This window comes from Panthera leo, chromosome B1, assembly GCF_018350215.1.
Source record: "Panthera leo isolate Ple1 chromosome B1, P.leo_Ple1_pat1.1, whole genome shotgun sequence".
Lineage (NCBI taxonomy): Eukaryota > Metazoa > Chordata > Mammalia > Carnivora > Felidae > Panthera > Panthera leo.
Genome location: NC_056682.1, coordinates 26558406 through 26574716, shown reverse-complemented (window position 1 = coordinate 26574716; position 16311 = coordinate 26558406). Strand labels below are relative to the sequence as shown.

Sequence of the window (16311 nt, the reverse complement as noted above, 5' to 3'; positions counted from 1 at the left end):
ACCCATGGTTTCCTAGATCCATGTAAGGAAGATGCTTCCAAACCTTAATGCTATAGGTTTGTATTTACTTGTCCCAACTCCTTCCCAGTTTGGTTCAGATCGCCTTTTGCCTGCATTCATGTTGCAACACGGGTTGGCTCTTTATCTCTGCCCACTCCTCTAGCATGCTCGCTACCCTTGAGAAATGTAGCCAACACTTGGCTTAATAAATCCTCAACCTACTCATCAGCTAATAAAAGGGGTTGAGAGTTGGCAAAGGGAATATTCCATGGAAACTGTGTTTGCCAAATGCCTACCAACAGCTGATTTCAGAGGTGGTCCTCTATCATATATGTCCACTGAAAGAGAAGGAAGAAGCTAATAATTCCTCTTCAGATAGGCAGACTGTGTCTTGAGCTGAAGGCTTGTATTGGACTAATGCAACCCACCAGAGTTTTAGTTTTACATTTCTAGTAAAATTAGAATTTGCGCTCATCTCCCTTAAAGCAGAAGTTCCCAAATGCCGTGTTCAACAGAATGAATGTTCATAAAGCTAAATATATCCAATGTGAAGGAATAGCCTTTACTCTGAGATTGTTATTTTGTTTTTGTTGTTAAAGAGTATTTTTTAAAATAGAAGGACGGTAACACAAGACGGTAGGGTTTGTTTATGTTAATGTCTTGGCACTTTAAAAGGCTGACAACCCTCTATCAATTTCCAAACATCACGAAAACTAGAAAACTAGGATCCTCATCCCTGAAGTGGCTAGCTCAGAGCTGAGCGCCAAGGAGATGAATACATGACTATATAAATATATATTTAAATGAAACCATGTGAGAGGAAGGGTCTGGTCTCTTTTAGGGTCATCATTCTCTACAGACTTCAAGGTGTCTCACAGAGATCATGGAGGCCCTGTTGGTACAGGTAGTTGTAACAGATTCAAGCCAGGTAATTTCCTCTGAAATGTGCCTACCTATATACCTATATCTTCGGTACTCTGGCAGATGGCCCCAATAACAACTTTCTAAAACGATTTTACTGTATCCCTTTCACAGTTAACACCTGGACCCATGACTAACACAAAGCAAGCATCCGTAGTTACTTGTTTTCCACATGACCCTCACAGCTGAAGTGTCAATCCCAGAGCGCCTCTACCTAACACGGAGGCAAACACACTTCACATTCTCCTGGGGCTCCTCTGGGATCCGCACGTGATGGGGAAGTAAGGGACATCTGTGACCCCCCTGGCTCAAGCGTAAGATGAAGGCGGACCGCGGGACGGTGTGAATGCAACCGCAACTACCTCTGCAAATGTAGGCAGGCTTTGGCCCGCAGGGGCTTTGCCTAGGAAGAGGGAATTTGGCAAAGCCGCCTGCGACCCAGCCTTCTGGCTGTAACTGGACGCTCCTCTGTAGGAAAGTGCCTCTGCCCCCTGGCGCCCGTCCCCAGGCTTCTGATGAAAGAGTGACCCCACTGCCCCCTTCCCAGCCCCCGAACTGCAACACTATCACTCTGGGCGCGGGGCCCATCACGTGGCGAAGCGGTGCTATCCCGGACCGCGGCTCCACGGCCATTGGTCGACGGCTCGCGTCCCGAGCGCGCCCATTGGCTGTGGGGGGCGTTCACGTGAAAAGGGTTCCGGGATGGCTCCCCAAGTGGGGAGAGGTGCTGGAAAGTTAAAGGGAGCAGCGCGGCGGCTGGGAGCCTGAGTCCGGGGGACCGGCCGCAGGGACGAGGCGAGCGGGCTGCTCTCGCGCACGGACGGATGCGTCTGCCCGCCCAGGGCGCAGACCTGAGTCCCGGCCCCCCACTCCTGCCGTCGCCGCCTCTGCTCCTGCCACCTCGGCGCGGATGCTGCCGCGGGCTGGCGCATGTGTACTTCGGCACTTATGAGCTGTACTAGGTACGTCAGTCCCCAAGCCCTAGAGTCCCAGTGCAGGGCCGAGAAAGGGCTGCGAGGAGCGCGCAGTGGAGACCTTTGGTTCCTGCCACCTGCACTTGCACTGTCCAGCTTGCAGTTGCACTACGGGGGTGGAACACTCTAGACGCGCTTGAGTGGAGAGAGCAACCCAGGGACCAGAGGTGGGATGGAGCCTGGCTGGATCCACGTGTTCCACAGAAGTGCGGGTCTGGCCGCAAGGAGTGGCCCGGGCTGGGACTCTTGTGCCGAGTTCGAACCTGGGACACGGCGCTTCCAGCCTGGGACCCGACAGTCCCGGAGAGTGTCCCCTAAATTGGGCAATTGGGGACTGGAGTACAAGAAAGGTCTCTTTTTTTCTCAGCGCCTCGGTTTCTCTGTAATATGCAAGGAAACACACTTGGGCCATCTCTCAGGTCGCCAAGTTGCGATGGGACACAGAGCCACCCCGGTCCCCGGTCCCCGGGCAGGGAATGTCCCGGGACGGCGGGGGAGAGTCTGCCGCGCGGGGACGCTCTCGCGGCGCCGCTCCGACCGGGGTTGCCCCGCCGCCCCGCCCTGGTGTGATAACTTGGGCTCCTCCCCCTCGTCGTCCTCCTCCCCCTACGGGTCATATCTCCGGGAACGGAGCGCAAGCCCTGCCTCCCGGACACACGACGCTCACGTAGTCCGGTGGTGGCGGCCTCTCCTGCCACCTCCCTGCGGACTCTCCGATGCAGCGAACCAGCTGGGAAGGGGGCTTCCCCGCGGTCCAAAAGGTGGGTGAGGGACAAGTCGAAGGAGGCTCCAGGAGTGCTTGGGGGCGGGGTGCAGGCCGGTTGGACCGAGGGGGGGCAGGGTCAGGATGGCTTTGACCTGTGGGATCTTCCAAGTCTGGAAGCTCTGGCCTGCCCCCTGCCCTGTTCATGCCCCGCTTTTGAACTCGGAGAAAGGGGTGTGGAAGGGACTTGCTGTAAAAGACAGGGTATAGGGTCCAGAAGGACATACTTGAAGAGTTGTGGCCTGTCGGGTGTTGTTTTCTGCTCTAAAGGAGAAAATTGAGGACAGGCTTGACTTGAATACTTGGGAGAGTTGCTGAAAGGTGTTGGAGCCTGTGGTCTGTGTGGCCGGGCCTCCTTGGGAGACCCAGGGTCAGGGAAAAGAGACGTTAGAGCTTTGAGCTGGGGTGGGGAGAAGAGGAAATGGTTCATTTGGCGAGGTTGTCCAGGAGCCAAGACTAAAGTGAAGACAGCCTGTGGACTCACCACAAGAGGAAAGTAGAGGTATTTAGGGAAAAGTGAGTGGGAAGAGAAGAGAAGTTAGTGGGCATTATTAGCAAACAAGAACGTCAGAGCCAGAAAGGACCTCAGAGGAGAAAGCTGAAGCCTGGACAGATTCAGTGATTTGCTCCAAGTGGGCAGCCAGGCATTCCCAGGCCAGTGCTGTTTCACATTGGGCATTGTCAGGTGGCAGGTGGAGTTTTCTTTCCTGTAATATGCAGCTGTGTGTGTGTATCTCAAAGATGCTTTAGATGATGGTTACAGGATAGAAGAGTTCAAGTGGCTGTTAAGGCTGTGAACAAGGGCCCCATGGTCTCAGTACAAAGGAAAATACGTCAACTGTATTCATATTATGTCAGCCAAACCTTTTGGGGGGGAGTAAAGTAATGGCAAAGGGGTAGATGGACATATCTTTTAAAAAAGTATAACCTAGTTGTGAATGCTTACCTAAGGTAGTTTCAGTGTTCCTGGTGGGTTCTTGGTCATCTGATTTTTCTGCCTTTTCTTATCAGAGTATGAAAATGGAGGACAAATATCTTGGCCTCAATCCCCAAAAAAGTTTATTCCTATAAAAGGCACAGCCAAAAAGTCAGTAGCTCGGCTGTCTGAAACTGTGAAGGTCATGTGGTTATTTTCTACCAGTCTATAGTTTTCACAGGAAAAACCACCATGACATCTAACCTGACCAGCCGTCCTGAGAAGGTGTGTTTTTTGGCACTCGTGGAACAGGGAAAGTGTTTCTGCAGAACTCTCCCTGTTTTCTCCAATTTTCACGGAGAGCTGGGATTTGCCATCTTTTGACCAGGAACCCTGAAATCTACCCTTGGGCATGGCCCAGTCTCTCGTGGCGCAAAATTGGTCTCTTGGGCATCTATGTGGAACCCAAGTGTTTGAGACTCGGAGTAATAGCCACTCGTATTCTCATGATCTTGTCCCGCAGCAAACTGGTATCCAGTCCTCTGTCATGCTCTACTGGTTCAAATATGTGTCTGTGTCTTCTCCTGCTGGCTGTTTCCCTGGCCAAGCTTGGTGACTTATATTCCCTGGTCTGGGGAGAAAGGGGCTGAGCAGCCAGGGAGAGTGTCAGGCGGGGGCCTGAGATGCAGCCTGATGTGCACTGTGATGGCACCTTCTCGTTTTTATGTCATTTGAGGATAAAGCACCTTCCAGATGCCTTCCTTTCAGAGACTTAGGAAACTTACCTCGTACATCTCCACTGCTAGGAGGACTTGTGGGTGATGGACAGCCTTGTCACAGTCCATCGGGGAATTCCTGAGTAGAGGGTCAGGAGAGCTTCCATGAAACCAGAGTTTGGTATACTGCTTCTTAGAGAATGGTCTGGGTCATAAAAGCTGGGATCCACCTGTGAGGATAGGCAAGCGGCCAACAGTCAGATCGTATCCATATGTATGGGGCCACAGGGATTAATGTCCTCCCCTCCAGTTATGGTGACCCTAAAATAGTGAAGGGGACCCTGGGCAGTGATTGCTTGTGCAGTGTCCCTGAGGCAGTAGCCCTTGGGTGGCCAGGTAATTAACTTTATTTTTGCCTTTGATGGAAGAACGTTGCAAAACCAATTAGGCTGTAGAAAATGCCAGTGGAATTGTTTAATTAGAGCTGGCTCTGACCAGGATGTCACCTTCCCACCCCCATTTCCACTAGTGCTTAACAGCTTGGTGATAGAAGGGAGCTCAGGGGCAAATTTACACCCACTGGGTCCAAACAGGAAAACTTTACCAAGCTCTTCAACTAAGTCTTTGTAATCTTTAGGATTAGAAATTGAGAGTGACTTTAGTTTAAGTGTGCAGATCCTTTAACTGATCTGCTTGTTTTAGAATTCTGTTTCTACGGTATCCTGAGTTTCCCAACCTTTTTCTAATGAACTGTGCAGCAAAGCACGTAGGAGGTTGGTTTGCAGGCTTGAAGAGATCTAGAGAAGAAGATAGAGAACTTACAGTTGACCTTGTGCTGACTCAGGCAAGGAGGAAGGACTGTAGTGGACTGAGGGCAACTCCACCCCCCCTTGGGTCACACCCAGGTTGTCCAGGGTGGGCAGAGTGGGAGGGGCTGGGATGCAAGAGTGGGATGCTCACTTTGGGGGTATTTTCAATCCACATTTAATTAAAAAAAAAAAAAAACTACCCGTGTTAACATTAAAGCTGAAAGTACAATTCCAGTGCAGTCTAACCAATGCAATCTGTCAGTGCAGAGCCCGATATGTGGCTTGATCTCATGAACTGTGAGACCATGACCTGAGCCAAAATCAAGCACGTCCAGCTCAACCCACTGAGGCACCCAGGAGCCCCTAGGGGTTTCTTTTGACGTTGAACTCATTAGCCAACCCACAGACCCTCTGTAAACCTATCTTGCCTATTTCAGTCAGAACTTTTCCTTTCCAGGACGATTGCATGGATAAAACAGATAATAGAAAGCAAATTTGCTCCTAAAATGTTCACTCATTGGTTTTGTTAGAGGGGAAACAGTAAGACAAGTATCGTTTAAAATGTTATATTTAGGGGCGCCTGGGTGGCTCAGTTGGTTAAGCGTCTGACTTCGGCTCAGGTCACCATCTCGCGGTATGTGAGTTCGAGCCCCGCGTCGGGCTCTGTGGTGACTGCTCAGAGCCTGGAGCCTGTTTCAGATTCTGTGTCTCCCTCTCTCTCTGACCCTCCCCCATTCATGCTCTGTCTCTCTCTGTCTCAAAAATAAATAAATGTTAAAAAAAAAATTTTTTTTAAATAAATAAAATAAAATGTATGTTTAGATAACTACATTGCAGCTATAATTTATTGTTTTTGCTTTGAATGTGTATGTTTCTCCAGTCAGTCATCACTAAATGGTTCCTGCATCCTAGGGGAAGGGTTATATTTCTTTTGGAAAATGGGATCAAACCTAGTACGTCTTTGTTCTTATTTTTCTTTGTATATTTGATCAAATATACCATCACCCTGAAGCCCCCCACCAGTGGGCAGGAACCAGGGCAGGCCTGAGAGCAAGCAGCCCAATCCCAGCACATACCTTCCCCTTTGCCATGGCGAGGGGAGAGAGGTTTGGGAAGGAATCCACACCCTGTGTTCTGCAGTTCACAGACCAGATTTTAATCCTGGTTTCATCACTGACTTCTTCATTAGCCCATTGTAACCATCAAATCAATATAAATTTGCCATGGTAAGTGGAATGATAAAAATTGCTTGACTTTAGCGAGGCCGTAGTGTTTGATAGGATAGGTTTTTGGCCAATCTTAAATATTTGAGGCATTTTTTAGATTCATTTTACCCCTTGATGTGATTTTGGAAAATACAAGAAACACAAAACAGGAAAACAGAGTTCCTGAAATCACATCACCTGGATATTCTAAGGGTTTTAAATCTATCTCTAGTCTTTTTTTCTGCGCATATACCTAATATTTTTCTCCCACAAATCTAGTCTATGTACAATTTTATCTTCTCTGTTTTTTACATTGACAGTATATTATTATCCATTTTTTCTATGCCAGTTATATCTTTTTTTTCCAAATAATAGTTTTAATGATGATATAAAATTTTATCACTGGATGTGGTGGTATACTTGATTTAACCAGATACCTGTTATCGCTCATTTAGGTTATTTTCATTTTCTCACGTTTTCCTCCCTAGGATGCTGCATTGACCATTTTAGTACATTAACCCCCATGCATTTTTCATTAACTCTTTAAAATGAATACCTGTATGCGATATTAGAACCAAAAATGATCGGGACGCCTGGGTGGCTCAGTCGGTTAAGCGTCTGACTTAGGCTCAGGTCATGATCTCACGGTTCCTGGGTTTCCAGCCCCACATCCAGCTCTGTGCTGACAACTCAGAGGCTGGAGCCTGCTTCGGATTCTGTGTCTTCCTCTCTCTCTGCCTTTCCCCCTCTCACATGCTCTCTCACTCTCTCTCTTTCTCTCAAAATGTATAAAACGAATATCTCAAAACGAATAAATGTTAAAAAAAGAACCAAAAATGAGAAGAATATTTAGAAAGGTTGTGCTGACTTACACTAATACATGTGTTTATATTATCTTTTTTTTTTCTTTTTTTAAATTTTTTTTTTCAACGTTTTTTATTTATTTCTGGGACAGAGAGAGACAGAGCATGAACGGGGGAGGGGCAGAGAGAGAGGGAGACACAGAATCGGAAACAGGCTCCAGGCTCCGAGCCATCAGCCCAGAGCCCGACGCGGGGCTCGAACTCACGGACCGCGAGATCGTGACCTGGCTGAAGTCGGACACTTAACCGACTGCGCCACCCAGGCGCCCCTATATTATCTTTAAAATGTCTTTACTAACTCAGTAGTCAATAACAGGCATTGTTTTCTAATCTAAATTCTTTAAGTTGGACATTTTGTATATTTATGGGCCAATTTTAATTTTTTTCAGGAATCTTCTATTCATGTTCTTTGCTCATTTTTCTGTGTTGACTATTTTACTTTGTTATTGTTTTGTAGGAACTCTTTGTATATGAAGGTATTAACTCTTTGCTGCCATGCTTTTTATAAAATGTTTTCCCAGTTTGTCTTTAACCATTTGGTTTTATTTTTTCTCACTTCTAGAAAAATATAGTTTTTAGGAAGTCAGATTTAACCTGATCTTGTAGCATGATTCTCTTTGCCTTTTATTCTTATAGAGACTATTTTCCACTACAGAAAAAAACAAATATTCACCTATATGAAAGGCTGAAAACAACTGAATTGTTGGCATTTTTTAAAAGAAAAATATGCTGGAATATAAAAATCTAGGAGCACGTGGATGGCTCAGTTGGTTAAGTGACCAACTCTCAATTTCGGCTTCGGCTCAGGTCATGATCTTACAGTTTGTGAGTTCAAGCCCCACATCAGGCTCTATGCTGACAGCCAGGAGCCTGCTTGGGATTCTCTCTCCCCCTCTCTCTGCCCCTCCCTCACGTGTGCACACACACACTCTCTCAAAATAAATAAACATTTTAAAAAATATTTAAATAAGTAAATAAAAATAAAAACCTACTGTACAGCTTTGTGTCTGTCTTCCCCATTGAATCCCAGTGTCTAGCATAATATCTGGCATATAGGTACTACCAATATTCGTGGCATGAGTTCATTTATTTTTATCCTATTAAAGCCGTCTTCACCAAAGTGTGTTCCTCAGAACATGTGTTCCGCAAGCTGTTCCACAAAAAAAAGGATTCCTTAGTTAGATAAGTTTGGGAACTCTTGCAGACCGCCTGTTCTTTTCAGTATTCCCCAAAGCGCTCTGGCATGTGAGGCCCCCCAAGAAATTCCGACAGAAAAACCTGTGAAAATAGTTTGTTTTTTCATTTGTTTTGACCCCAGTCCTCTTTTTCACCCCACTTTACAGTCTTAATGTCCCCTGAACCCAAGGTCATGCTGGATCACACTTGAGTTAATACGGAACCACAGCGGAGGGGGGGCGGGGGGTGGGAGGCGGGGAGAGGGGCTGGGCCAGAGCTGAAGGCAGACATTGTTCGCCAGTCCCCGTTCGAATGAGGAGTTTAACTTCTGTCTGATCTCACGGCCGTTTCTTTCTTTCCCCTTTTGCCAGGGTTCTAGCCTGTTCCTCTAACCCAATGATGGCTGTGGACATAGAGTGCAGGTACAGCTGCATGGCCCCTTCCTTGCGCAGAGAGAGGTTCGCCTTCAAGACTTCGCCAAAGCCAAGCAAACCACTGAGGCCTTGCATTCAGCTGAGCAGCAAGGATGAAGCCGGCGGAGTGGTGGCCCCCACCGTGCAGGAGAAAAAGGTGAAAAAGCGGGTGTCCTTCGCAGACAACCAAGGGCTGGCCCTGACAATGGTCAAAGTGTTCTCGGAATTCGATGACCCGTTAGATATTCCGTTTAACATCACTGAGCTCCTAGACAACATTGTGAGTCTGACGACAGCAGAGAGCGAGAGCTTTGTTCTGGATTTTTCACAGCCTTCCGCAGATTACTTAGACTTTAGAAATCGGCTTCAGACCGACCACGTATGCCTTGAAAACTGTGTGCTGAAAGACAGAGCGATTGCTGGCACAGTGAAAGTGCAGAACCTGGCGTTTGAGAAGACGGTGAAAATACGGATGACATTTGACACTTGGAAAAGCTTCACAGACTTTCCCTGTTGGTATGTGAAGGACACTTACGCTGGTTCAGACAGGGACACGTTCTCCTTTGACATTAGCTTACCTGAGAAGGTTCAGTCTTACGAGAGAATAGAGTTTGCTGTGTGCTTTGAGTGCCGCGGACAGACTTACTGGGACAGCAACAAAGGCAAAAACTATAGGATCATCCGGGCTGAACTGAAGTCCTCTCAGGGAACAGCCGAGCCACAGAACGGACCAGATTTTGGAATATCCTTTGACCAGTTTGGAAGCCCTCGGTGTTCCTACGGTCTGTTTCCAGAGTGGCCTAGTTATTTAGGATACGAAAAGCTAGGGCCCTACTACTAGTGACTGTGCGTGACAGAGCGTGGCTGAGTGGGTCCAGGGAAGTCTAGCTGCAGTCACAGGCAGGCGGAGACGGAGCCAGAGAGCAGCTGAACTGCCATTAGGCACAGTTTTTGAAAAAGAAAGGATCCTACTCACTTTTTTCTGAAGCCAGCAAAACCCAGCCAGGGTTAGATCTCACAACTGGTTTCGCACGCCAGGGTAGATGCGGGGTGCTGGTCTGCTCGGCACCTGCGGCGGCCTCGGCCTCAAGGGTCGGAGCAGGAGACCAGTGCGGGAAGGGCCTGGGCGGGAACCAGCCTTGCGGGCAGTGCTGGAGAAGCTGGAGGGCAGTGGCTTTGAAATGATGCAACCAGGAGCGTGATCTGGCTGCCTGGAGGGGCCGCGCCTCCCTCCCCGAGATGTGGAAAATCAGTCACCTGAAAGTCACTCCGTGCCCAGTCACCTCCCATTGGACCCTTGCGGCTCATCTTTGTGCCCTGTCTGCCCAGCCGGGTCGCCCCCCCCCCACTCCCCACCCCTTGCTGCTGCTGTTCCGGGTCTCCACGTACTTCACGCTTTATCTCTGTGCTCTTTTTTTTTTTTTTTTGCATTTTATTTTCGTCCACAGCTCATCTGATGCAGAGGAAAAGATAAGCAAGGCAAATTAGCCTGTGCCGAAGACAGGCATTTCCTCTTTCTGACCCCACAGAGCGTCCAGCAGAGAACGATGCCCCAGTTAGCAAAAGTAACCGGCTCCAGTGCTGGGTTACAGACTGTGACAGGCAGAACAGTCTGGGCGGGATGCGGGTAGCATGTCCGCTTGGCGTTTGGGGGAGCTTTCGAAGTACTCGCTCCTGAGTCACCAGACGGCTCCGTTACAGGATTTGTTTGAACTCGCTCGCCGGTTTGCAGGCACCCCATTCTTCACAAAGGGATTTGAGACTCTCCTTTCCTCGAGAGCCCTCCTTCCTGCCGTGTTCAGGACATTGTAATTTGCAGATCCCATCTATCCTCAAAGCCTTCAGTGAGTGTTTGGTCTAATGCTGACCGTGATCTGCGACACCCGGGCCTCTTTCTGAGCACGCAGGGACTGTGACCTGGGGCTTCTTATTTATGGAGTGCAAGTGCATAAAGGGATCAGGGAGAAAAACCTCACCAAGTTCTCATATTTTATTTTCCATGTTTGGCGACTCTGAAATATCAGAGGTTACTTGTTCTTAACCATATTGGACTAATGCATTAAAAGTTGTCGGTTCATACTGATGTGAGACTCCTGGGACTTTCATTGACAGATGGATCCCCAGAGCCTGTGAGTTTTCTTGGGCAAGACTGGCTTGTACTTGGGGGTGTTTAAAAAATATTTTTACATATGTATTTGAAGAAGGTTGGGTTTTTTTTTTTCTGTTTTGCTTTTGTTTTTGGAGCTTAGTTACATGGCTGTCTCGTTTTCCTTTTGCCTGATCTGCGTAAAGTGAGGCAGGAAGAGGGGTGCACAGCTGCCTGGACACGGAGGCACAGCTACTGGCATCGGCAAGCGAGGAGTCGTCTTTGGCTTGCGTGTTCCAGACCGATTAGAAAAAAACCTCCTGGCTTCTGTGGCTTTGTCCATTGGCGCCAGGCAGGTATGGAGGGTCCAGGCTCCTAGAGTTTTGTGGTTGGGTTTTTTTTTTTTTTTGTTTTTTTCTTTCTGTTTTGAACTTTAACATATTTCGACTTTTTAAATGTTCTTAAGCGGTGTGGTGGTTGATGTTAGTTCTCGTTCCTAAAACTGGCTGTGACTAGTCTGCGACCTAGTGCTTTATTGCTTATGCCTCTCCCAGGTGGGTAGGACTCGGGATTGCGTAATACAATTTATGGGACAGTCACATTTTTGTCTTGTGCTGAACTTGGGCAGAACTGTGTTTTATTCTAAGCATATCTTACATCAGGCACACAGACGGCACTTTTGTTGTTACGGATCTGGCGACCAGCATGATTGATAGTGCAAATCAAAGTCGAATGGAAGCAAAACTGATTTCATAGAGGTCGGGAATATATTTTGTTTTAAGAAGTCCTGGGCCACCTCCGTCCAGTCAAGAAAGGTACAGGGTGCACTGTCATTTACATGTTACCAGACTAAAGGGAACGAGATCACTCTCTATGCAAAAGAAAAATGCCTCAGGTGGCTCCCGTTCGTTTTTTCAGTAATGGTGATCTTCAGACATTCCGGGGTCAAATTTGAAATATGGTAATTCAGTGATCAGTATCTCTTAAAACAGCCATAAACCCTCCCCCCACCATTCTTTCCTGGCAGCTCACCCCAGCTTTGTTGCTGGGGGCACTGGTTGCAACCCCCCCCAGCCAGTACACCTGGGAGCTCATCCTCCCAGGCAAGTCGTCACCTGCTTGCAAAGACCCTCCCCTGGCGAGAGAATGCAGTTCCCTGTCAGTCATTTCGCTGAGCGAGGGGCCTCTGAACAGTTGCACTGTCTTTATTCAGTCGTCAGTCCATCTCCCTTTGGTCCAGTTCTGTCCCAGGATATCCACAGATGGCCCCGGGACCTGCTTCAACAGAACCTCTCCTTTCAGAGCTCACCATCAGTAAGTAGGTCCACACACAGTGACAAGTTTCTTAGTTGGAGACGTCATTGCAGCCTGACTTGGGGGTTTGACCCTCAGACAGCTGTCGGTTATGGTGACCAACGTCCCCCAGCCCCAGTGCCCTTCCCAAAGTTGTCCCCAAAGGACCAGCCTCCCGCCCAGAAATGGAGAACCAGCTCCGTTTCATTTCCTATTTATTTCCCAAATACCCTGGGAAGCATTGGCAAATTAGGTGCAATAAATAAGCTGGACTATAGAAAGATATGTAATAAATAAGCTTTCAGTGTTTCTTGGAAGGTATGGAGCATTTGAATGGGTTTCTTTTCTCTTTCTTTTTTTAAGTATTCTTATGGTAGGGGAACTGGTGAGAAATAAGGGGAGTTTACGTAGTTCTCCAGAAATTAAAACCATTTCAGAGTCAAGGTAGAATTTATTTTTCCTCTAAGATTTAATTTTAACTGTGGCAAAACATTACTCTTTTCCACGTTTTTTTAAAGGTGTAAATTGTGAACTGCTAAAAGAATGTTTTTGTGGTTTTGATCCTTGCATATAATTTGCATTTTAAAAACAAGCATTGCTTGTAGTCACTTGGATGTTAAATGGGTTGTATATTATGTTTATAAACCAAAAAAGTGTCAGCTCATTTTTTAAAAGTGCCCTGTTTTCTGGGCTCTTCCCTCTCTGTGAAGTGAACGAAAACCTTGCGTGTTGTCCACCTGTTTCCTCCTGTAAAATTCCTCCCCTGGATGCGTGGCCCTCTGCTCTGGGAGGCGCCCATCACTGATACTGGGAATAAAAAGTCATGAGCATAATGGGACCTTACAGGGTCCTGGAAGACCTTCTGGCAGGTTCTGTGCACTTCCTGACCGGGAAGTTCGGCTGTGGTTACACGCGCCTTTGCCTTGCCATGGTCGTCAAGCTCGTCGGCCCAAGTTGTAAAGCCGTGAACGTTTTTGCAGTTTGGGTGATCTGATCCCAGAGACCTCTGGACCCGTGAGGACCCCCAGGAGGGCAGCTGCGATGACTGTGGCTCACTTTTACTCCAGCGTGAATGTAAACGGAAGGCTTGTCTTCATTCGATGCCTAAAAGTGCCTTGTTGTGAAACGTCTGCATGTTTTAAAAAAATAAATATTTTTGTACACAAAGTTAAAGGGGGGATGCACTTTAAAATCACAAGAATGGGTGTCTTTTGTGTGGTGTAAGAGAGTAGGTTGTCTGTATCTCAAATGTGAAAATATAATAAAGGTAGAAAAAACAAAACTGAAACTGTTCTATTTTAAAACTGACTCTATTCTGGGAGTCAGAGGCTGAGAATGTTTTTTATGGTTTTCTTTTCTTTCTTTCTTTCTTTCTTTATTTCTTCCTTCCTTCCTTCCTTCCTTCCTCTTCCTTCCTTCCTTCCTTTCTTTCTTTCTTTCTTTCTTTCTTTCTTTCTTTCTTTCTTTCAAGTTCTATGCCCAACGTGGGTCTTGAACTCACAACCCCAGGAGCGAGAGTCACAAGCTCTACCGACTGAGCCAGCCAGGCACCCCTGGGGAGAATTATTTTCAATCTGTATGTTTCGACATACAGAATATAGGTTTCCAGAGGGATGGACTGCAATCAGTGGCTGAGTTGAAAAGCTGTGAGACACACAGGAAGGGTGGTAAGGGTGGTAATTGCTTTTGAAGTTGTCACAGCAGTAAAGCTGGTCATAGTGACAGAAATAAGTGCTAGGGAAGAAGCACAGGGCCAGTGTTGTTCGGAACCCATTTTTACTGATCTGAGGGCATGTCTCCTACCCTCTCATTTGCTCTTGAAGCATATTTTTGGTTTCACTTTTTTTTTTAACGTGTGGGGTTTTTTTGTTTGTTTTGTTTTGTTTTGAGACAGAGAGCACACAGGGCAGGGGCAGAGAGAGAGGGAGACACAGGATCTGAAGCGGGCTCTGCACTGACAGCAGAGAGCCCAATATGGGGGGGTCGAACTCACAAACTACGAGATCATGACCTGAGCCGAAGTTGGATGCTTAACCAACTGAGCCATCCAGGCGCCCCTCTGGTTTACTGTTTTTAAAGGTGGAAAAACTGTAAATGCCCATGGTAGCTTGTAACTACTTACTCAAACTATAACCAGCAAAACGGACCAGCTCCTGGTGGGACCTCTTCTCCTTTGGGTGTCAGACATTCACCCTAAGTAAGATTTCCAGGGACGTTTTGGGGTGCCTGGGTGGCTCAGTTGGTTAAGCGTCTGACTTCAGCTCAGGTCATGATCTCACAGCTTGTGAGTTCAAGCCCCACGTCGGGCTCTGTGCTGACGGCTTAGAGCCTGGAGCTGCTTTGGATTCTGGGTGTGTGCGTCTCTCTCTCTGCCCCTCCCTGCTCGCATTCTGTCTCTCTCTCAAAAATAAATGATAAAACATTAAAAAAAATATATTTCTAGGGACATTTTATTTCAAAGTTCAGAAGATGGGACAGAGGGAGAGGCAAATTGTTGCCAGATGTTTCCTGTAACTCGGGCTGTGCCGCACTGCAGAAGGCAGTGGGGTTCTGCAGTGGGGAGGTAGAGCCTGTTAAACCTCAGCACCTAGTAAATAAACGCAAAAAAGGACCTACACACAACTGCCTTCCTCAAGGCTGCCAGGCACTGCCCACAATTGGCCTTCGCAGAAATGGGCAGGGGGAGGAAAGTAACAGTGGTTTCTATGAATGTCTATTTGAGATTCAGTATGGTTTGCATAATCCTTAAAGAAGTCTAACTTAGGAGACAGACAGCTCCGAGATGGCTGGAGGAAATTAACAACAACAGAACAAAACACTCTTCTAGGGCAGTGTCCCCAGAATAGCAAACACCCAGTCCTGAATTACTCTCAACATTTACTGCTTATCTATCATGTGCAAGGCGGTGCTAGATGCTGCTTCTACCCAAACCCTGTAAGAGACATTCATGTTCAAGGTGAATCCTCTCATAGCCAGGAAAAGCCGTGGGTTATGCTGTGTGTCAGTGTAAGGATTCGAGAAGCCTGGGCTCTGGCCTTGACTCTGCTGTCCCCCTGTCATGTGCTCTCCTGAAGGGGCTCTGAGTGTTTCCAGCAGGGATAAGGTTAAGGATAACGATACTGAGTACTTAGGAGCCAGCCAACACGTTCTTTTGAAAAATGCTCCTAAATATAAACTTGTGAGAAATACCATGTATCCTGCCTACATTCTTCATAAGAATCACAGGAACGAATAGCATTCCAGACAACAGCTTGGACTTCATAACACCCGTGTTCAAGCTGAAGAGACACCAGCTCGTTTTCATGGGTAAAAGGTATGAAGGCCCTGGGTGTGTTTCCTAAAGTCACATACCCAGTCAGTGGTAACGCCATGGACGACCACATGGGTCTTTTATTCTTTTTCCAAGAATTCTCCCCGTAACACTAGAATCACTCTCACAGAACTGAGACTAGAAGTCATTCTGAAAAGAAGTCCCTCAGATTGGAGAGATGCAGAAAACCGGGGAGGAGTGAACACGTCTTTAGATGCAAATGGCATGTCCCTCCCAAAGGCTTCCTCAGCACCCACGAGGCCCACAGGCCACGAGCAAGCATAAATGCAAACAGCACGTGATTTGGGTATCCAAGGGCCCAAGTGGGTGTGATCGGGGGCAAGAAACCACCAAAGGGTCCTGTGGCTACGGAGGCGCTGTCGCTGACGGGCAGGACTGGCGGCCTCAGCATTGACTTCCACGGGAGTGGAAGCCATGTGGTAGCACAGCAAGGCTCTAACCCTCCTTCCCCTCCCTTTGCCATGAGGAGCCTTGACGAGGAGAGAGAGAGGGAATCTCCATGGCGGTCTATGTCCACATGGGATTCTCTGGTAGGTGACATGTTCAGTTGGCGTCATTCACAAACTTACCGATGTGTCTCCGTAGCATCGGGCCCTCCGCTGGACTCGAACTTGGCAGCAGTAAGATGAGAAGGCATGACGGTCATTTTCCTTGGGGTCGAAAACATTAACAATGATCCAGGATCCTGGCCCTTCACCGCCAACTGCAAGACGAGAAGGTTAGAGCAGGGGCTGGCCACCTTTTTCTGGAATTGGCCAGGGAGTGACGATTTTAGGCGTTTTGGGCTGCATTCAGCCTCTATCACATATTCTTCCAAAACAAAAACAAAAAACGAAACTTTACAA

At 47.5% G+C, this 16311-nt stretch overlaps 1 protein-coding gene and 1 long non-coding RNA gene across 3 annotated transcripts in view; one reads left to right on the top strand and one right to left on the bottom strand.

Moving 5' to 3' along the window:
- Positions 1 to 1681: 1681 nt before the first annotated feature.
- Positions 1682 to 13417, top strand: PPP1R3B (protein phosphatase 1 regulatory subunit 3B). Of its 2 annotated transcripts, none has more exons than XM_042934423.1 (2): positions 1682 to 1883; positions 8715 to 13417. In XM_042934423.1, exons 1-2 carry the CDS (start codon positions 1852 to 1854, stop codon positions 9595 to 9597), a joined length of 915 nt encoding a protein of 304 aa, XP_042790357.1. In that variant the 5' UTR covers positions 1682 to 1851; the 3' UTR covers positions 9598 to 13417. The 2 variants fall into 2 exon arrangements, with proteins under 2 accessions (XP_042790357.1, XP_042790358.1); XM_042934424.1 differs by lacking the exon at positions 1682 to 1883 and adding an exon at positions 1909 to 2656.
- A 1139-nt stretch (positions 13418 to 14556) lies between these two features.
- Positions 14557 to 16311, bottom strand: part of LOC122217454 — a 79250-nt gene continuing 77495 nt past the window's right edge. Inside the window, exon 5 of the long non-coding RNA XR_006201508.1 lies at positions 14557 to 16169. This is a non-coding gene — a long non-coding RNA (uncharacterized LOC122217454). The remainder of the gene's footprint in view (positions 16170 to 16311) is intronic.